The following is a 22,154-nucleotide window of genomic DNA, read 5'->3' as shown; positions in this document are numbered from 1 at the left end:
GACGATCCGCCTATCTGTTTCTGGACTGGTTTTCTTTGGTCTACCGCGAGTTTCTCTTTTTTGTTTTTTAGATAAAGCATTTTGGACAAAATGTAAAGATCTTCCTATGCTCTTTGCTATTTCCCGTAATGATTTTCCTTGATTTCTCATCGTTTGAACAATTTTTTTCTCATCTTCGGTACAATGATGATTTCGTCCCATTTTCTTCAAAAGAGTCCTATTTTTTATAAAATTGTTGCTAAAATTTAAATTATACTTACTGTTTCACGTAAATAGGAACAAAAAATTGCACAAAAAAAAAATTGTATATAAACAAATTACAAATTACTGATGTGTATCTATTTTTATGAGCAAATAATTTTTTGTAATTCAAATAAATTCGTTTTTAAAAATCAACATGAAAGCAAATAGTTGCCAGATTTTTGACTGACATGACATTGCCACATAGAAATTTTAATAATATGATGTATTCTTAACGCTTGCGAGGAAATTTTCAATGTTACCGCCATTTAAATTTTTTCCAATTAGGTGTATCTATTATTTTGAGCAGATGTGTATATCTGGATTACTAAGTCATTAATATAGACAATATGGATATCTAATGACAGATATTAAAAAAAAATTTAAAAAACAAACAAAAATTTAAATTTCAAAAAATTAAAAAACAATTTGAAAAAAAAAATCCAAAATTTAAAAAACAACTTTGGAAAAAAAAAATTGCATAATTTGGTGAAGTGTATATAAGATTCGGCACAGCCGAATATAGCTCTCTTACTTGTTTCACTTAAGTGATATGTTTTATATAATTTAGAAAAAGTTATATAAAACGATAGTAGAAAAGATAAAACATATATACATTGAACAGTATTTAGAATTCCATTTTGTTTTACACTTTAGAAGATAGTCAATGTGGATTATACCACGTGCATCCCTAAAAATAGTCGCCATGACATTAATGGTTGTGGTGGATCCACGGTTACAAAACGGTGCTAAAACTCGTCCATAATGCAATTGAACAATGACAAACACTCCTGCGTAGTTGTCACCAGATTGTGTTTGTGGTCGATTGTGAGATGCATATGGCTTTCACAATCTCTCGCACTTTCAATATTCGATCGGCCAATATTAATAGGCAAGTCGATTTCTTTAGACCCCTTTTACGCTCACATTATACTTTCAATTTAGGAAAGAAATATACCATTTTAAAGGGATTTATTCACAGAAGTGCAGAATATATATTTTATTGAAATCGGTTCATCGGTTTTTTAGGAGTTATAAGCGTTTTAAGATGTTACTAACACATATGCAAAAACATGTACATGTGAACCTTAAGCTAAAAAGTAAACAAAGCAATGCGTGTTGTTGTAAATAAATAAGAGAAACAATTAAACAGTATTGATTTCGATCTGTTTTAAGTGAGAGTTGTTATAGAAAACAATGAAGAAGGAGATTTTATTATGTAATTTAAAGTCGCTTGAAAGAAATATTTTGAAGGTTTTTTTTTATTTTCTCAATATGTAATTGTGAGTAAATAGTTATTTTATAATATCTGCAGAACTATGATTGCGAAGGGCTTTAAACTTTATACGAATCAATTTATTATCACTGCATGAAGTTTAACCAAAAATGAGATGGATCGGAACAGGTGGCGAGTCACCTCCCATACAAAGTAAATAGTTATTTTTAAATATTTTGTGAACTATAATTTCAAGATTTTTCAAACTTTTATCATTTTGCATAGTTTCGCTGAAAATTTTCGGGATTGGAATAGTGGGCGTGGCACACCCTATACAAAGTAAATATTTAATTTCGAATATCTGGAGAACTATTACAATTATAAAAGTGTTTAAGCTTTTTACGAATTAATTTGTTATTACTGTGCGGAGTTAGCTGAAAATAGGCGAAATTAGATTAGAGGACGTAGCACCTCCCATACAAAGTAAATATTTATTTCGAATGTCTGGGGAACCAAAATGGGAGGGTCGGAAAAGGATGTGAGTCATCTCCCATACAAAGTTATAATTACATGATTCTTTAAACTTTGTCCGCATAGCTCTATTACCATTTTACAGAGATTGGCTGAAAGTGGTCGGGATTGCATTAGTGGTGGCACCTCTCATTCAAAGTAAATAATTAATTTCGAATATCTGGAGAACTATAATTCTAAAAGTATTTAAAATGTATATCAATCAATTTATTACCATATTAAAAACGAATTTATTCTTGATCATTTTACAATGTTTATCTAAACATGATCGGCTTAGTTGGAATGACGCCTCCCATATAAAGTAAAGTTAAAGTGAATATGAGTTATTTTTTACATAAAATACATAAAAATGGGTGGGATCAGAACAGTGAAGTAGTGTCTCCCATACCAAATTAGATAATGTTTGAATATCAAATAAACAGTAATTGAGAGATTCTCAATATTTTGAATGTGTTATTATCATACCATTGTACATAGTTTAATTTTACTAGGATAGGGGTAGCGAAGTGCACCGGGATATACTAGTTTTTTTAATTGTTTCGGGTGTAGATACCTCAACAGGGCGCCTAGGATGTTCGGAATCTTTCGTGTTTGTATAGCCACAACGAAATGCAGTATACCACTTTTTTACCATTGAAATTGATGGTGCAGAGTTCCTATAGTATTTAATCAAGCTTAGCCTCGGTTTGAGGGATGGGTTTTTTCCGAAAAGAAAAAATACTTAATGAGAACACGAATTCACTTCTTTCCATTTTATAATTCTTTCCATAATGTTACTTTTATATTATTACATATATTTATTTTTATGTAAAATAAAATAGCAATTTGTTTAAAATATAATTATTAGAGAACAAAATATATACTAGGTACATACATATACTCCATTTTGAAAATGTTAATAGCAAGTCAAATTTATTTATTTTATGCTAATATATATAAATGTTTTATTACAGTTGGGAAATCTAATGATGAGAACAATAAAATATACGATGATGTACCAAATTCCGCAGTCGAATTACATGCTAAAGATAAGGTAATGTACAATTGTAAAAATATATGTATATATTATTTTTTTTATCCGAAACAATCCATCTATTATTTTAAATAACAGTTCATGCGTAAGTTGAATCGCCAAGAGCGCGTAGTGGAGGAAGTAAAATTGGTATTAAAACCACGTTTTAATAAGAAACAAATCACCAAGGATGATTACAAAGAAATTATGCGACGTGCTGTGCCCAAGGTAAATAAATTTTACCTTTTTGTTCATCTCAATTAAATTAATTTTTGCTGAAACACACAAAATCTTTTAAATTTTTAGATTTGTCACAGTAAATCGGGTGAAATTGATCCATTTAAGATCAAGAAATTAATCGAGGCCTATGTGAAAAAGTTCCGGGCAAAACACAAGAAATTGAATATTGTGAACACGGGACAAGTCAGCAGTGCTGTCAAGTGCGCCGCTTATTTGAAAAAGTTGTAGGGACTACATCCATACACAAAGCGTTTAAGTAAGATTTAAAAATTCTATATTCAACAACTTACCACGTATGACTCAATATGTATAAAAAGTAAGTAAGATGATCAAATTGTAACACTGCCTTATTCATAATCACAAGATTTATGATAACTAGCGAGCCTGTTGTATTTTCCTTGCGGGAATTTGCACACAAAGCAGCAAGTTTGTTAGCACACAAATTACAACGTGCGCCTGTGTTTTTCACTTTCTGAAAAATATTGAAACATTTTTGGACGGTGTTATCATTATGAATAGCGCGACCAGTAATGAGTTATATCTGACATGTCTAACAATCAATATTTTTATTTCGTTATAGTTAAAAACGACGCCACTTCTCACAAAAAATATAAAAAAGGATACAACACTACTTTTCTATATTTTAAAATTCACTTTTTAAGATATTGAAAAATCTTAGCCGGAATATAAAGCACTTAAGTCTACATAACCACTATTATTTTCATTGTGTTTATTTCTGAATTTGATGTATTAAAAAAATCTGCAAAATTCTATTTGAAATATTAATTATTCTGAATATTTTTTCAGTCTTTTGTCGTTTGCTTATTATAATTTAATTATTTAATATTTATGCTTGATATTTATTACAATTGATTTAATGTATCAGAATGAGAAAAATTGTTTTAATTTTAATAATATAATAAATACATATTTCAATTTTATAAAAACCACAGACATAATATTAAAAAATAAAAATAAATAATTGGATGAACGGATTATAAAATAATGTATTTATTTTATATTTTTTTTGAGTTATTTTATTTAAATATTTCCACTTTATTTGATTTCTATATATTACGAATTTCATTTGTTTTAACAATTCGCTCTCATACTTAAGTTTCCAGCAATAAATAATAAAATTATCAAATTTCAATTATTAAATTTTTAACGTAGAAATCATAATTTTTAGATCTATCTATAACATACATATTTAATTGTGTAATGAAAAGTAATTATTGAATAAAAAAATATTAATAAACAATTTTGAGTCTTTTTAATACATACATACTTATAGACATTAATGTGGCCCCAAAAGGAGTTGTTGTCCATGTTCACTTTTTTTTTTTCTTAATTTCTCATATTAATTAATTAGTTTTATTATCACAGATAATAATAATCTAAACAGGGTTTCTTATATTTTTTAAATAGTTTGAATTTTAAACGAAATTGCACAAAATATACCTGTCAAAGTATTTCATTCCGATTTTTTCCAAATTCCCAATTTTTTTTATCAATAATACACTTTTTTTCTAACGCAAAACGTTGCCAAATCAAACGAAATATAATGGAGCTAAAACAGAAAATAAGAAAAACATGTAAAAATACACATCTTGGAAAACTTTAGAACCAATTGGAATTGTTGAACGTACTTAGATAAGTAATAGGATGACCAATAATTCTTTCTGTTTGTGGAATAAACTGCAAACAAATTAATCTGATCAAAAAAAGCAAATCCCTCATTAAATATATAAACTGGTCCTAATATCGCTGGCTTGATTCTAGGTATAATGGAAACTATTAGAGATCATTTAAATCTGGCATCATCAAACTCCTTGTCAAAGACGAATGCGATTATTTTTAATCCTTTGAATAGATTTAATTATGTCTTGAATATTTGAATGCGCTTGAATTAATATTGTGAATCAGTTTCGGTACCTCGGGATTATGTTGAACAGCAAACTGGATTTTGTATCCCACACTAATATATTGAACGGACATACAAAACCCGTATTCAAAGATTTGAAACACCCTTAAAATTTTAAGTTATTTTGAAAAAACCGTTTTAGGATAGGTCGTAGCACTTTAGTTCCTCACACATTTTTAGACCGATTTAAAAATGTTTAACAGTTTTGGAAAGGCAAAGAATTAAGCATTCATAAAATGTCTCAAACAATTGTCCGTACCCCATACAGCTGAAAGTATATTTGATTATAATTAGAAAAATACTTACCCGATTCGAATAAAGTAAATGTTTTTAAAAGCCCGGGATTATAAAAATTGCCAATTAATAGTAAAATAAAAAAAGGTTTACATTTATCTATATTCAAATAACTAAATTTGCCCATCGTCCTTTCCTCAAACATGAGATTTCCCACACTTCTAGCCGCCATTGCACCACACACCATCACCGAATATAAAACAACGTTCAGATTATGCCAAAAAAATATATAAATAAATCAGACGACTTCTGGAAAACAGTTATTTTTACTGATGAAAGTAAATTTAATATTTTTGGGTCGGATGGAAGACGTTTTGTGTGGCGAAAAAAAAAACGCGTTGCAATTAAAGCATATAAAAGCAACAGTGAAACACGGTGGTGGCTCGGTGATGGTGTGGGGTGCAATGGCAGCTGGAGGTGTGGGAAATCTAAATTTTGGGGATAGGACGATGGACAAATTTAGTTATTTGAATATTTTAGAAGAAAATTTGAAAGCTAGCGCCACTAATTTGGGCATACAAGACGACTATCAGTTCTTGCACGACAACGACCACAAATCCCACTTCTATGATTGTGCGAGAATGGCTCCTCTACAACGTTAATTAAGTGGTGAAACACACTCCCCATAGAACATCTATGAGTTATTTTGGAGAAAAAAATTTGCCAGTAAATGCTGAAAGATACCATCGTTCAAGAATGGTGGAATATTGATGCAGAAACTACAGAAAAACTGGCTTAATCGATGAAAAATCACTTATAAGCAAAGAGACGTAATTGTCGCTAAAGGACACCACATTCAGTATTAAGGACATCATCATAATATGTATTTTATAAATAGATATGTAAATTTATTTATAGGGTACGGACAATTTTTTGAGTTAATATTTTGAACTATTTTTAATTTTTTGGTTAAAAATAAATGTGAACCTTTTTTTATTTTACTATTAATTGGCAATTTTTTTAATCACTTGTTGGACTTTTAAAAAACATTTACTTTATTCGAATCGGGTAAGTATTTTTCGAATTATAATCAAATATACTTTCTGCTGTATGGGGTACGGACAATTGTTTGAGACAGTGTATATTCCAAGAAATTAGTTTTTATCAAAAGTTACGCAGTATTTTTTTATTGTAATTTACAATAGTTATTTGAATTTTGTTTTATGAAACATATATTTTTTAGCATAGTGTTTTAAAGACATTTTTATATCGAAAAAAAGACAATCACCCTTATCGTGGTTGTCGTAAAGGTTTTACGCCTACGATAGTTTCGTACTAGATTAAAGATAAAATGCAAACTGTTTCTTTAATCTAGTACGAAACTGTCGTAGGCGTAACACGTTTACACAAACCACGATAAGGGTGATTACTTGTTTAAAATCGTCTTATATTTGCAAAAGTTATTAAATTTTTTCGAAAAATGTACCATGTAAATTAAAAAATACAAATAGGTTAACCTAAGTTAACATGTTATAGTTAAAAATGATTACCGGGCCTCTTACGTTTGTTCAACAAACCAACTGTTTCTCGTTTGAGAGATCAGCAATAATTTGCCAGCATTCTTATATGGCTTCTAACTGCTCGGGAAAAAAATCTAAGTGTGCATTTCAGCATAAGATTCAAGAAATTAATTTACCACTTCAACGTATTTAGGACTTTCTTGTTTCCAAAAAGTTTTGACGAAGGAATTTAGAATGAACTGTAATGTACAATTGCTTAAGAAGTGAAAATAGCATGCAATTTGAACTACAGTGGAGTCGGGTTAGAGTGAACACTTGATAATATGAACTACTGGATAGTATGAACACACAAATTTTAACATTGGAGACTCTAAAGAGTGAACATCGCCTACCTCTATAGAGTGAACTTTAGTTTTTTTAGCAAAAAAATTTAAAATCATAAGTTTTTATTTGTTATTTTTTGTCTACAGACAGTTTTGACTCTCATTAGTAGTATTTTTATACCACTTAAACTAAGTTGCATTATTTTTTTTACACACATTTTGTATACAACACCGTTATTTTTGTTTTGGTTTTTCTGAGATTTTTGACTTTATTTGACTCTTTTTATAAAAGTTTAGCAAGAAATAATTAAAGATATGGACAATGGAGTGGGAGTTACAAATAAACAAGTAAGAGTGCTATATTCGGCTGTGCCGAATCTTATATACCCTTCACCAAATTATACTTCAAAATTTTAAATATTTTTAGGTAAACAAAATTTAATTTTTTTTCCAGTTGTTTTTTGAATTTTTTGGAAAAAAAATTTTTCGATTGTTATTTAAAATTTTTTTTTTTAAATTTAAAATTTTTTTTTTTAAATTTAAAAAATTTTTTTTTTTAAATTTTAAAAAATTTTTTTTAAATTATAAAAATCTTTTTTTTGTTTTTTAAATTTTTTTTTTTTTAAAATTCGGGTTCAAAATTTTTTTTCCCGATTTTGACCCATTGTAGGTCCGACTTACTATGGTCTTATATACGTCGTTGCAAATGTCTTTGAAATATCTATCATTAGATATCCATATTGTCTATATTAATGTCTTAGTAATCCAGATATAGGTAAAAAAATAGGTCAAAAATCAAGGTTGTCTTGGTTTTTTCCTCATATCTCAGCCATTTGTGGACCGATTTTGCTGATTTTAAATAGCAAAATTCTCGAAAGCATGTCTGACATAATTATTGAAGATTTGGATCCCGAAGATATCTGGGGTCTTCAGAAAACTGATTTCAACAGACAGACAGACGGACAGACAGACAGACAGACGGACATGGCTTAATCGACTCCGCTATCTATAAGGATCCAGAATATATATACTTTATAGGGTCGGAAATGAAAAATGTAGAAATTACAAACGGAATGACAAACTTATATATACCCTTCTCACGAAGGTGAAGGGTATAAAAAAATACACGAGCAGTTACACGATCAGGAGGTTTCAATGCAAGCGCAGGCTGGCTTCAAGGGTATAAAGCAGCAACTCAAGCTATTCAAATTTTTGAAAAAGCCATTGACTGGGCTGAGAACAATACTAAAGATTATGAAAATATCTTAGTTTTACAAATTTCGTGATTTAGCAGTACAAAAAGCCAAAAGTACATCTACAAAACAAGCAACCATTATGATTTATTTGTTCCTTTGTTATTATTCTTTGGTCCCTTTATAAAAATATACATTTTTGACATAAAATTTTATTATTTTTTTATAATTTTTTCTGTTTCGATAAAGTGAATTTATTGGAAAAAGTGAACAGGCCTTACATTAATTAGTTCACTCTATCCCAACTTCACTGTACTTAAAATTTTTTGCGGGGTTAGAAATTAAATTCAATTATTTGTTACAGAAACTTGAAATTAAATTTAAACACAATTGATAATACGCAACCGAAGATGTATCTATATTTAAAAGCAATGGTGTACTGTTATATTTTTACTCACGCGACTAACCTACAATATATTACTGACTTTAAAAATATACATACGCTTCCTTAAAGAGGTCAATATATTTTGCTTTATACATAGTTTATATTTTACTTCCCAATATTGATTATTTGCAATGAAAACAATTCAATAATAAAATAAATAAGAGAGCAGTGTTAGTCTGTGTCGCACCTTAACTACCCTATACAGTAGTTTCCGATTTTTTTATTAAATTAATTTATGGAACTATAATTTTAATGTGCAAAAATTTCCTCTTTTATTGTTATTAGTTTTTATTTCCTTATTAATTTATTTAACAGAGACCCAATGGAACATAGTACATATGTATATGGTTAAAAGTCTAGTACAATGTGTGTGAATTATTTTAAATTATTCTAAAAACTTTTACCAAAAATGGAAAACTAAAAATATTTTATGGAAAACTTTTTATAATTAAGAACTTTTTTTTTTAATTTTTGGACAAGAAATATTTTTTTTTACTTTTAAACCAACCACTTAAATTATGGGGTATATTGATTTTGTCATTCCGTTTGTAACACATCGTTCGTCTGTCTGTTGAAATGACATACATACTTACATAGATGGCTATAATCAACCTTTTAGGTTAGTAGCCTGATTCAGAATAGTTTTCCATGCGTGTCCATCTAAAGCGCTTCGCCTCTAGTTTCTGGCACCAAGTTTTGCGAGATCTTCCTCAGTTTGATCCTTCCACCGGAGTTTGGGTCTTCCCCTTCTCGTCTTCCTTCCGGATCGAATTCAATCGGAGCATTCTCATCCATACGTATGACATGCCCTAGCCAATGCTGAGATGATGTTGCAGAGACTCTGATGTTTATTTTGTTGAAATCCTCCTCCACTGTGAATAGAAGCAGTGCTTTTTATTTTTGTCATGTGTTTCTGCTTTATTATCATCCCAATTATGAATAAAAATTCCGCGGGAATTTGTTCCCCGGGAGTTTTTTCCTATTGAATTTGAATAGGAAAAATGAGAAAAGGGAAAAAACTCACGGGGAATTTTTATTCATAATTGGGCTGTATGTAAATGTCCTGTATGTATCTTGACAGAATTTTTGTTTCTTTTATAATTCTTTTTTTAATCTGTTATACATATATCAGTCATTTTTGTTAGATTAGATTACAGATCAGTTCATAAGTTATTTAGGACATGGTGAAGGGTACATATGTATGTAGTACATATACAACAAATATGCAACAAGTTGTTTACTCTGTACACATAGCACATGATAAACGTACATTCCAAAGAGACAACAAATGTATGTTAATTAGATTTGGAAAAGCAGAAATGTGGCCAATGTAAAAAATGAAGCCAAACAAAACACACAAATAAATGCTAGTAAACAATTGAAAATTGGCCAAAAATCATTGTTAAAACTATTGGATTATATTAAAGAAATTTTAATTTTTACGATTAACACAACCTAAATAAAAATGGAAGATTATGATGAACAAGGTATTTAACAAATAATATAATCAAAATTATAGAAACACTTTAATTTATACATATTTTAATGGCAACAAAAGGAAGTGTATCTAATATGGCTCGCAAGGAGGTATCACCCTCTAAGGTGGCGTGCAAAGTAGGAGGATGGCGTTATGAAGATTCAACACGTTACATAGGCGAATGGAATCAACGAGGACAAAAACATGGTTTAGGTCATTTGGTATTTGCTGATGGCACCCGTTATGATGGACAATTTTTCGAGGGTATGAGTCATGGCTTGGGTTGTATGTGGTTTGCTGATGGTGCCAAGTAAGTAAATAATCTACACAATACAAAAACAAATAGTTAATGGTTGAAATTCCTTTCCAGATACGAGGGAGAATTTATGACTGGCTGGTTTCATGGCCATGGCATATTCTGGCGAGCTGATGGCATGAAATTTGAAGGCGAATTCCGTGGTGGCAAAATATGGGGTCATGGTTTGGTAACATTTCAAGATTTTTCACATGGTTTCCCCCGAAATGAAGGCTATTTCCAAGACTGTCGTCTGCTGCGTAAACGTCGCTGTCCCGAAGTAGTACAAAAAGCCCAAAAATGTGCTCTAATGGCCAGATCTCAATGTGAACATCCTTATTAACAGCAAAGAAAATATAAAAAAATCAATAAAAAAAATTATGGAAAAAAAACACACACAAAACTGGTCTTTGAAATAATAAACTTTATTATTAAAAAAATAAGTTTTTTTTAGTATTTTAATATTAAAATATTTTAACTATTTTTGAGTTGAATATTTTACAAGGATTTAAAACAATAAAACTTAAGTGTTAAACGGAAGAGAGAAACAAATTATTAAAAGTCATGTTATAGTGTTAAACAATTGATTATGTTGAATTTGGAGCACCCACTAAATACCAAGAGTTGCGCGCTTGAACAGCTGCTGTGCGTACTAAACGTTTGGGATCATCCAAAGCTGTTGCCAAGTCCAGCACGACATCCATTTTGTAGGGCAATAAAACAAATGTGGGATATTTCGTAATATCATACAATAAGTTCAATGCCAAAATTCGTACTTGCTAAAAGAAAAAATAACAGTAATAAAATTTTAATTATTGTTAAATTTGAACAAAATAAATATATAAATTTATAAACTAACCATAGTGTTGTTGAATTTTGATAACTTTAAACAAGCTGGTATTAAATGATTCAAGTGTCCCCGGTAGTATTCATCCTGTTGTTTAATAAAATTTTCACATATTTTCAGCGAAATACTTAGAGTATGGCCATTGGTCGATTCCAAACATTTAAAGATTATTGGTGCAATCTATTGATAATTTTTTTTATTATTTTCATGTTTAACATTACAACATTACAACAAGTTTTCTTACGGCACTAAGAAATTGGTGTCTGTAGAAAACTTGCCTAATGTAATGCAGTTTAACTTTTTATATTACCTTTTCCAAGTTCATTTTCAGTACCGCATGTGGCGTTGCCTTTAAAACGTAAATAAAGGCTGTCAAATGGTGTTCACAATATGTTTCTAGTTTATGTCCCAATTTGTTTAAAATCATATGGAAGAATTTTTGTTTGAACAAATATTTAACAACTGGTAAATGCAATTGTGGATATTCCGCAGAAATTATGTCAAATGCCAAAGAGGCTGCTGTAGCCAATGAAGCATGATCTAAAAGTTCAGCCAGCTGTAGAAAAAATAAATTTTATAACAGGTCCTACTTTTTCTTTTGTTCTACTTACCGCTTCAACAATTTCGCCAGCATCATCTGAGCCACGCATAACTAAACCCTTGGCCAACCACGATAATGCTTCGACAGCCTTTTTGTTCTCTTTTCTAATGGCATCTTTTAGACTGGCAATTATACGCTTTACAGTGCCACGATTGCTGTTAGTATAATCGATTTTATTAACCAAACTGCACATTAAATGATGTGCTACTTCACGAACATGTTCATCTTCAGACTTTAAAGATAATTGGGTAAGGTCATCCATTAAACGTTCGAAATGATCATCCAAACTGATGTCTTTGTGCAGGAATCCCAGCAAACCTTTGGCAATATATAAATCAGCTGTCAGTTGTAGATTCAAGCTATTTAGGTATTCCGTTGCCACCATGTATTGTTCGGAAAGTGTTAATGTTTGGATTATTAAACTGAGACTTTGTGATATTTCAGCCAATACCAAACATTCTAGAGTTTTATTGGTTTGTGCTAAATGTACAAGTTTAGTTATTAGTTCACTATTATGCTGCAGGTCTTCAATGAAACGTTCATCTTCATTTTGTAGCAATTTATTAAGAGCTTTTAAAGCCAACAGGCGTACATCATTGCTAATAGATTCATCACCAAATGATAGTTGGAATAATAAATCCATAATGCGTTGGGTAAAAGCCATTTGTCTTACCAAGGGTAAAATATTTGCAAGTATTTTTTCCTTGACAAAATTTGAATAGTTTGCAAAGTTATTTATGCACGCATCAATACAATTCGATTGCAATTCAACGGTTGCAACCCGTTCTAACAAACGTTCTAACAAAGTTTGGGTTTGTTCCAAATCGATAGAGTCATGTGTTAGCAATTGCATTAATACTTTGTACACAAGAGCTCGATTCGATTCATTGATTATAGGTGCCGATTCTACTAAAACCACTATGGCAGCTTTTAGTAAATCTTGATTTAAAGGTTCCTGTGTAGTTGTTTCAAATAATCTCAATTGTTGGATGACCAGAACATGTAATTGTGCACAAACATCCGAGTTAATCGCCTTAAAAACGTTTTCCCCTTTAGCAGCAACAATACAAAATATTTGCGAAATAATATTAAAGATTCGTATGAATTGTTCATCATCCAGAGAAGCAGGAGTTTCATTTAACTTCAACAAGAATGTATTAAGTATTTTTTCGCTAGCGAATATGGGATCACCAGACACACAAACCAAAGCAATTAATGAAGCCGGATTAAATAGACGATGTTTTACGTCACTTAGATGTGTTAGTATTGTGCCCAATATCATTGTTTGATAATTATGTGAAATAGTTGATTTTGATGCAGCAGTTGCTTGCTCTAGAATACAACGTAATGCGCGTAAAGCTAGCGCAACGACATCCTTATTGTCACTACCAGGAAATACTTCTGATTTGAGAGCTGTCCAAATTTGTTCAAAATGACTTTCCATACTTTCACAGGAAAATTTCAAGGCTGCTTGATACTGCAATTGAAGAAATAAAAGTGGTTTAAAGTGGTTTATATTCAGTTTTGGAGGGTCCAAAGGGAAGTAGATTATTGCAAGTAAAAAATGTTTACCTCAGAAATAAATACAATTTTTATAAAATGTTTATTTCGATGGCTTAATATAAAAAAGGCGTAACTAATTTTTTATTTTCAAAAATTTCAATGAAAAAAGAATTATATTAAATAACTTCATTAAAATAGAAATAAATAAATTTTAAATAAGAAATAAAATGTGATATCTCTTCTTATTAAAAATTGCATTTAAACTTTTTTTGTGTCTAAAATTTGATGGATTTTATTAACTTTTTTCCTTCTCCTGTAAAGTAAAAAAATATCAAGTTACGCCTTTTTTATATTAAGCCATCAATATGTATGTATATCGTTACCTTAATATAGAAAGGCTCGTTATTTTTTTCCAAAATTTATTTTTTTCCAAAATTTATTTTTTTGCATATTTCCGATATATAATCCCCTAATACACCATTAATAAAAAATTAGAGTACTCCCACAAGAGCTCCCAAAAATGGATTCGCACTATTGTAGAAAGAAAACTAAAAAATTGTATTTGGAAACCAGTTTTTGCTTTTATCAGGAATTTACAGGCTTTATTCAGTCGCATGTAATTCGCATAAAGAAAATGGAGTTATTAAATTATGCTATCCCATTTTTGCAGAGGTTTTAAAAGAACAAAATATATCTATATTTAAACCAAAAAAAGATAAATGCGATGTTGGCGTTTCATACAGAGTCAACAACTTATCTCAGGAAGACTATGAGCTGCACAGAAACAGATAGAGAAAATGAGAGAAGAAAAGCGCAACGATATAAAAAATGCCGAGTCCTTGTTATGTGCAGTGTTTTATATGGATATGCAAGCTGTGAAATTAGTACCCCAACTTAACGCCAGTGCCTCCTATTATAAAATGAAACTGCAGGTACATAATTTACAACGTTGTCACGCATGAATCGCACAATTATGTATGGGATGAAACAGATGGCAATCTCGTAGCTTCAGTTTTAGAATAATTCCTTGCTGGTTCTCCAGACATTGACCATGTAATTATTTATTCAGGTGGCTGTTTTTCTCAAAATAGAAACCTTACATTATCCAATGTATTACTTACCTTTGCCGAAAAATATAATATAACAACTGAGCAAAAATATTTGATAAGCGGACATACCCAAATGGAATGTGATGCAACTAATTCCCTTATAGAGCGAAAAATACAGAAGAAACAAATAAATTTGCCTTCACAATGTGTACAGCTCATAAAGGAGGCGCGAAAGGTTCCATCTCCTCTGCAAGCCAAACAGTTAAGTTACGATTATTTTCTAGATTACGAACATACACAAAAGCGGTACTCATTGATTCGACCAGGTACGAAATTTATAAAGATGTTTATGTATGTATGTAGTGAATTTTGTTATCTCTAAATGTATGCAGAAGCAGTGGCGATCCTACTGTAAATATGTTGCGAGCTTTAGCATATGACCCATCTGGCTAGATGTATTACAAAATGGATATAAGTGAAGAATATGAACATCTTGAACAAAGGACCAAGAAAAATTTTGAAGACATTGCTCCTAGGTAACTTTATAAACAAAGCATTGCAATCAATAAAAAAATGGGAACACTTACAATATTTAAAAAAGTTTATTCCTTCCGATTGTCACCAATTTTACGATAGTTTACCTTACAAAATGTGATACTTATTTTTATTTCACTATATTTTTCTTTTGTCCTTAATTGTTTTATTTTTAAAATGATGTTTTAAAAACATATTCATAATTATTTAAACTTATAATAAAAAGCCTAAATTGCAATAAATTTAAAAAAATGAACTCACAAAAAGCCCTATATAACATTTTATAAAAAAATCTAAAATTTAAGAAAATGCCACAATATTAAATTGGTTGAAGACCAATTTAATATTGTGGCTCCAAACTCGGGGGTGTATCGAACACCGGTTTCGCTAAAATCACTTTGTCTGCATATCAAACTTTTATAAAGTACTGTCATATAAATATAAAAGGAATTTTTCACAGCTTTAATAAACAGTAAAAATCGACTCATATAAAAGTTATTTTGAAGCACTATTCACTGATACCCATAATGATCAATGACTGGTGCTAGAAAAAAATATATAAACCTCTATAATTGATATTATTGACTTACCAATAATTCCAATGAATCACATTTCGCAACAACCAGTTCACTTTCGAGTTTTTCCAAAGCTAACGCTACACACCATTCTACAAAATCAGGCGAGGCCACCAGGCAATTTGTTAATTTTTTCGATAAATTCTCCCTGGTTATGGTATCGGGATCATTTTTGGATGGATTAAAGTCAATGGGAAAGTAGCAAGCAAATATTTCAAACATTTCTTCGTTTAAATGCAACAATGGATAAGTGGCTATAAAATCAGGCATAAAATTGTAAATGAAATCCAGATTTCTAGGATCTCGTTCTCCATCAATAGAACTTATGATACCATAAATAAAGTCACCAGACATTGCCTTTAGATCTAAAGAAACGGAATATTATTTCATTAAACTAAATCATTTATAATATTAAGTACCTTCTACATATGTTTCTGATATGTACTTAAAGATTGTGAACAGTCTGTAACGGTCACTTCTCAATTGGGATTGACATGTTGTATTGAGGAAAAAACTTTGTAATATCACCACCACACCTTTTCCGGAAAACATTTTCATATGAACCAATGCATCAATGCCTTCTATAATAGCCGGTATAACATTATGATGATCTTTCAGGCGGGCAGCGTAGAATGTAGCTAAAACTTCACATTGTTCGGCATTTAGTTGATCCTTAGGTAAATTGGCTAATACACGAGAAAAGAGCCAAGTTCCCTGGACACGTTGTTCCACATTGCTTGAGGTCAAAGCAAAGTTAAGTTTCTCACATAAATTTACAATTTCATAAGATTTATTTTGTATATCTGTAAAGGAAGCAATTTATATGTAAACTCATATCAGATAACACTAATTGTTTATTTTTATATTCCTTATCACAATAAATGTTCATTGTACCTTTTGATATTTGTTCGGCAGCATTTTTTATAGAATTGTCGCTTTTAATTGCTTCCTCTAGGGAATCTTCTGTTAAAGGAACCATTGTTGAACTTCTGTATTATTATGTGGTATTCACTTTATTTATATTTCAATTGTATGATAAATTTATGTGCAAGAACAAAAGAATTATTCCTTTTTAAGTGGTCAATGAACGCGAATAAAGGATTTTAATAAATAAAAAATAAATTCATATTAGAGTTGTGAACGTATCGAGTATTTGGATACTCAGTCTACTGTCTATTTTTACCGGTACTCAATACCAAAAATAACTACTCAGTATTATTAGAGTTGTATTTTACAAAAAATAATTTTCAACTAAATTGGAATATTTTTAGTGAAAAAGTACAACTGTTTTTATGATATAAGAATATTACAGTTACCGGTTTTCTAGATCGTTACCGAATCGAACCTAATATTCGATCTAATTTTTTAATCTTGAATAAATAAATTCCATAATCTTTGTTTTTTCTTTAAAAAAATGTTTGGTTTCGGACAAATTTTGACCGAATTCTGGTCTTAGGTTAATACTGTTTCATATTCAGAAATATTTTAGTACTCCCGCATCTCATTTGATACATTCCTGTTAACTTTAATTTTATTCAGCAAAATTCGACTGTTCGATACACAGATTATTATAAATATGCAATTCATAACAGTTGTCAAAAAAGTACATACATATGTTTATTTTCAATAGGCAGCGATTGTGATAAATATTTGTCTCAAAACATTCTCTTTTGTTTGTTTTCTATTGCTATATTACTGAAACCAGCTTATTCATTCAGATTTTGACATTTTCGTTTGTTTGTTTTTTCTATTGCCATATTACTGGAACCAGTAGCCCGTTTCTGTATTTCTCGAATCGTAAAATTTTCCGCATGAAACGATTGAATCAGAAACACTTTTGGTATAAATCAAGATCAGCGAAACAGCTTGCATTTTTATAATTTCTTTGGTGTTGATAGCTCTCATAATTAGAAGCACAAAAACGTTAATATTTTTCCATGCTCTCTCTTAGTTTAAGAGTTATATGAATTTAAAGTCAATACATATAATAGTACATTTCTCATATATTTGGAAAACAAACTGATCGTTATGGGTATCATTGAATAGTGATTCACAATACCTTTAATATGATATATAATATGGTACAGTTTATTAATATTGTGAACCAAAAATTCCTTTTTGATTTTATATGACAGTACTTCAGAAAATTTTTATATACAGAAAAAGTGATTTTAGCGAAGCCGGTGTTCGATACACCCCAGAGTTAAAAGTCCCTTCACCCGGCCGAAGGCCGGCAATACAGAAAATGTGAATATTAACAGAAAAAAAATTATGAAAATAAAAACTGTTACGCGGATCTTGATTTGTTCCACACTTTTTTTCTCACACATCGAGAAACGATGGAATTTTTTGTTTCACACTTCATGCGAGATATTTTACGATGCGAGAAATACAAAAACGAGCTACTGCTGAATCATATTAGTGTAATCTGTCGTTCGAACCCTGCAGATACTCATTGAAACGTCAACATATGTGTCATTAATTTAAAGTGAATGAATTATAAAAATATTGTTCGATTAATTTTTTTTACATACTTGCGAAAAATTGTATTTTTAAAAGGGATTTCTTTAGCAAAATGTCCAACACCGTGCGGAATCCATATGATATGGATAGCACCACATTCGATGCAGAGAATTATTTGGAAAGGCTTTTAAAGGTATTTAAACATATAATATGCATATGTGTCATTGAATGTCCAAATGATGGATTTTTTTGTCACCAATAGGATTGTACACTGAAGCAAATTATGGATACAGAGGCAGCTGTTGTAAAGGATACACAAACTCTACACTCCGACATGCAGACCTTAGTATATGAAAATTATAATAAATTTATCTCCGCAACCGACACCATAAGGAAAATGAAAAACGATTTTAAACAAATGGAAACCGATATGAATTTGCTAAAGGATAAAATGGGTACTATAACAACATTTAGTGAACAAATAACGGGAACATTGCAAGGAACCCGTTCGCAATTATGTAAACTTTCTGAGAAACACTCTTTGCTTAAACGTTTGCAGTTCTTGTCGTCTTTACCGGCCAAATTGAAATCGTTGATAGAGGAACAAAATTATGTACAGGCTGTTCAAGACTATAAGCATGCCCAAAAAGTTTTCGAACAATATGGTCATCAGCCATCTTTTGAGGGTATACGCAAAGATTGTGACGTCATAATGCAAGATTTGAAGCAACACTTAAGACAAGAATTTCAAAGAGCAGGGAAGACAGCCCAATCTCTTACTGAAATAGGCGAATTATTATTGCAGTTAGATGAGAAGGCACCCGATATGGCGACAGAGATGTTAAACTGTGCCTCGAAGAGATTACATGAACAGATTGTTATGTTGCAGGATCAGACGGAACGCGATATGATCGAGTTTGTTGATATGGGTATTGAAGGATTTCTAAGTGACCTTACTTTGGTGGTGACCTCTTATTTTGATATGTTCGTGGCCAAACATTATGATAACGAAAGGGATGACTTCCAAGAACACGCACTTAAAGAGCTAAATGTATTTTTGAATGCAAACATTGATAAATATTTAACTTTGGTACAAGATCGAGTTGAGTCAGATGTTGGATTTGGTGATACTCAGGTTATGCTAAGAGCTTTAGATCGTCTTCACCGTCGCTTACTGGCCATGAGGAATATATGCCGTGGCATAGAAATACAACGTAATACAGTCGACATAATCATCTCGGCTGCCCATCAGCTGTGCGATGCACATTCCAAAAATCTCAAGGACCACTTTTCCGATAGTCTTAGTTCCGTCAGACTTTCACTGGTTTCGGCCAAAAGTGACACCTCATCTGGCGGTAGCCTAAATGATTTGATAACGAATCTTTACGTTTCGTTGGTAGAAAAGGTCAAGGGTGTTTTACAGGATTTATTGGTATTCCTACAAACCGATTGGTCATTTAATATCAAATCGGATTACAAAGGTACTCTATGCGTAGAGGGTATACGAGAAAATCTACTCATTGGATTTATGCGTCACATTTCAAAAGTTATGAGTTCATTTGGTGATTCCTCGACATCGAGTCCGCCAAATTTACTTTTAGTTTTGTCGAAAACGTGTTTGGAAATGGAACAAAATGGCGTTCATATATTGGTAATTATAAGTGTTTTAAACTCAATTTGATTCTGAAAGGGTAAATTTTTCATTGTAACATTTTAGATATCCTTGGCCGATGATTTGTATGAAATTGATTCGGAGAACAGTGCCACATTAACTCATGAAACAGAAATATGTGCTGAAATGCGTGAGACTGCTCAAAGTCTACTCGATACCTTTGTTCGCCTACAAGGCTTGAATATATCACAAATGCTACGTAAAAGTGTAGAGACCCGTGATTGGCTAAATTGTTTAGAACCGCGAACAGTTAGGGCTGTTATGAAACGAGTAGTCGAAGAATTGTCCTCTATTGAAACGGTGGTTGCCAGCCTATACGATTGTCCTTCAACAGTTCGTACGACAGCCAGTAGTGATTCGAGTCGTAAAACTCATTTTAGTAACTTAACCAATTCCAAGCAACAGTTTCGTTCAAATTGGTCAAATTATACACCATCACAACTTGAGTCGTCGTATGTTTCCAACATCCATCGATTGTTTTCCGAGAGAATTGATATTTTTACATCAGTTGAGTTTTCTAAGGTTTCGATTGTTACGGGCATTATAAAAATTGGATTAAAGGTAATAAGCTGGAAAAATAAAATAAATACGGACTCATGTATTCATTTTAAATTACAGACTTTATTGGAATGTGTTCGTTTGCGTACTTTTAGTAAATTTGGTTTGCAGCAAATACAAGTGGACACACATTATTTGCAAATGAATCTCTGGCGTTTTGTTAAAGATGAAAAGTAAGTGTTTTACATATAAACATATTTTTCTATTCAGTTTAATTTGGAAACTTAAATTTTGTTTTGTGTTAAAGTTTGATAAATTTTTTGTTGGATGAAATTTTGGGATCTGCTGTGCATCGATGCTTGGAATCGACTTTAATGGAGCCAAATGCCGTTGAAATAATATGTGAACGCGGTTAGTATTTTTAATAATTACATTTGAGTTGTTTGTAAATCATTCCAGATGCAAATTTAATTGAGCAATTCATAAATGTTTAATTTATTCTATTTTAAATTTTCATGCTAGCTTAAGGATTAAATAAAAAAAATTAATAAAACGTGTTTTTTTAATTTAAAAAAAAATCAGTTTTGTTGTGAGCATATTTAATTTAGTTGAGTTTATCGTACAGTATATCTGTAATGAATCAAGTATATCGTTACATTAAATACGAAACCATGTAGTTACAGGAAGTTCGAGAACGAGTTTAATTTATTTTTAGTGACGCCTTTTATTAAAAGCAACGTAAATCTTTTTATAATGCTGTGATTGACAATTTAAATAAAAGTACCGAAAGTCATAACAACTTTACTACAACAGCAAGTGTAAAATAAATCAGTAAGGGCCATTATTACAACTTGCCTTTATGTTCGTAATAGTAATAGTTAACTTTAAGGGTACCTTTTTCTATTGCTTAGAGTTACCTTTAACTGTTACGAACATAAAGACAAGTTGTAATAATGGCCCTAAGAGTGCTATATTCGGCTGTGTTGAATCTTAAGTACCCTTCACCAAGACATACTTTAAGATAAATATTGAAAACAATTTTTTGGTGAAACATCTATATATATTAGATTCGAAATTTTCAGGAGATGGTTTGTAAAGAAAAAAAATTACGGCTAAAACCGGCTTTTTGGAGTCCAGTCAACTCTAATAAAAAAGCCTCTAAAGTATGCAGTACACATTTAGATATTTTATTTGCAAATAAATAAGAACAGGCAGGGTTGGAGAAACTTGACGAACTAACATAAGTAAATGCTACCGGGCGAAGCCGGGGGCGGTCAACTAGTTTTCAATATAAAAAAAACTTGGTGAAAAATCGAGGTAGTCGTTGTGCTTATATCTCAGCCATTTGTGAGCCAATTTATATAGCAACCGAACCAGGACTATACGTGACATATTTTGGGGCGCAAATGAAAAATGTGGAAATCTATGAGTTATTTTGGAGAAAAAAATTCGCAAGCATAAAACAATTAATAAGCAAATGCTGAAAGATGTCATCGTTCAAGAATGGTGGAATATTGGTTCAAAAACTACAGAAAAACTGGCTTTATCGATGAAAAACTACTTAAGACACGTAACTGCTACTAAACGACACCATATTCAATATTAAGGACATCATACATCATCATAATATGCATTTCATAAATAGATATGTATGTAAATTTATTTATAGGGTACGGACAATTTTTTGAGTTAATATTTTGAACTATTTTTAATTTTTTGTTAAAAATAAATGTGAACCTTTTTTATTTTACTTATAATTGGC

At 30.8% G+C, this 22,154-nt stretch overlaps 4 protein-coding genes across 4 annotated transcripts in view; 3 read left to right on the top strand and 1 right to left on the bottom strand.

Annotated features, from left to right (window-relative positions):
• The window catches only part of LOC135960006 (uncharacterized), a 57,674-nt gene extending 53,174 nt beyond the window's left edge, over positions 1-4,500 (top strand). Inside the window, exons 4-7 of the mRNA XM_065511183.1 lie at positions 2,941-3,020; positions 3,099-3,227; positions 3,306-3,555; positions 3,820-4,500. Coding sequence (XP_065367255.1) covers positions 2,941-3,020; positions 3,099-3,227; positions 3,306-3,467 — 371 coding nt within the window. The 3' untranslated portion in view covers positions 3,468-3,555; positions 3,820-4,500. The remainder of the gene's footprint in view (positions 1-2,940; positions 3,021-3,098; positions 3,228-3,305; positions 3,556-3,819) is intronic.
• A 5,511-nt stretch (positions 4,501-10,011) lies between these two features.
• rtp (retinophilin) lies at positions 10,012-11,050 on the top strand. Its single transcript, XM_065511415.1, has 3 exons — positions 10,012-10,365; positions 10,437-10,665; positions 10,726-11,050. The coding sequence occupies exons 1-3, from the start codon at positions 10,344-10,346 to the stop codon at positions 10,991-10,993; spliced, it is 519 nt and encodes a 172-aa protein (XP_065367487.1). The 5' UTR covers positions 10,012-10,343; the 3' UTR covers positions 10,994-11,050.
• Positions 11,051-11,054: 4 nt separating this feature from the next.
• Positions 11,055-16,797, bottom strand: Mms19 (MMS19 nucleotide excision repair protein). Its single transcript, XM_065511403.1, has 7 exons — positions 16,654-16,797; positions 16,179-16,562; positions 15,775-16,124; positions 12,109-13,575; positions 11,808-12,053; positions 11,510-11,677; positions 11,055-11,429 (listed from the first exon to the last, which is right to left on the bottom strand). Exons 1-7 carry the CDS (start codon positions 16,736-16,738, stop codon positions 11,238-11,240), a joined length of 2,892 nt encoding a protein of 963 aa, XP_065367475.1. The 5' UTR covers positions 16,739-16,797; the 3' UTR covers positions 11,055-11,237.
• Positions 16,798-18,264: 1,467 nt separating this feature from the next.
• Positions 18,265-20,970, top strand: Vps51 (vacuolar protein sorting 51). Its single transcript, XM_065511169.1, has 5 exons — positions 18,265-18,415; positions 18,485-19,873; positions 19,940-20,455; positions 20,513-20,625; positions 20,700-20,970. The coding sequence occupies exons 1-5, from the start codon at positions 18,335-18,337 to the stop codon at positions 20,806-20,808; spliced, it is 2,208 nt and encodes a 735-aa protein (XP_065367241.1). The 5' UTR covers positions 18,265-18,334; the 3' UTR covers positions 20,809-20,970.
• The last annotated feature ends 1,184 nt before the right edge of the window (positions 20,971-22,154 follow it).

This window comes from Calliphora vicina, chromosome 1, assembly GCF_958450345.1.
Source record: "Calliphora vicina chromosome 1, idCalVici1.1, whole genome shotgun sequence".
Classification (NCBI taxonomy): domain Eukaryota; kingdom Metazoa; phylum Arthropoda; class Insecta; order Diptera; family Calliphoridae; genus Calliphora; species Calliphora vicina.
This window is presented reverse-complemented; position numbering and strand designations above follow the sequence as displayed.

Excerpts from the sequence above, each read along its gene's own strand:
- rtp (XM_065511415.1), top strand. The coding sequence starts at position 10,344 with ATGGAAGATTATGATGAACAAG. Across the intron at positions 10,366-10,436 it reads GGAAGATTATGATGAACAAG|GAAGTGTATCTAATATGGCT; the intron begins GTATTTAACAAA and ends TGGCAACAAAAG. Across the intron at positions 10,666-10,725 it reads TGGTTTGCTGATGGTGCCAA|ATACGAGGGAGAATTTATGA; the intron begins GTAAGTAAATAA and ends ATTCCTTTCCAG.
- Mms19 (XM_065511403.1), bottom strand. The coding sequence starts at position 16,738 with ATGGTTCCTTTAACAGAAGATTCCCTAGAGGAAGCAATTAAAAGCGAC. Across the intron at positions 16,125-16,178 it reads ATCAGAAACATATGTAGAAG|ATCTAAAGGCAATGTCTGGT; the intron begins GTACTTAATATT and ends CCGTTTCTTTAG. Across the intron at positions 12,054-12,108 it reads CTGGCGAAATTGTTGAAGCG|CTGGCTGAACTTTTAGATCA; the intron begins GTAAGTAGAACA and ends TTTTTTCTACAG.
- Vps51 (XM_065511169.1), top strand. The coding sequence starts at position 18,335 with ATGTCCAACACCGTGCGGAATCCATATGATATGGATAGCACCACATTC. Across the intron at positions 18,416-18,484 it reads ATTTGGAAAGGCTTTTAAAG|GATTGTACACTGAAGCAAAT; the intron begins GTATTTAAACAT and ends TGTCACCAATAG. Across the intron at positions 20,626-20,699 it reads CGTTTTGTTAAAGATGAAAA|TTTGATAAATTTTTTGTTGG; the intron begins GTAAGTGTTTTA and ends TTTGTGTTAAAG.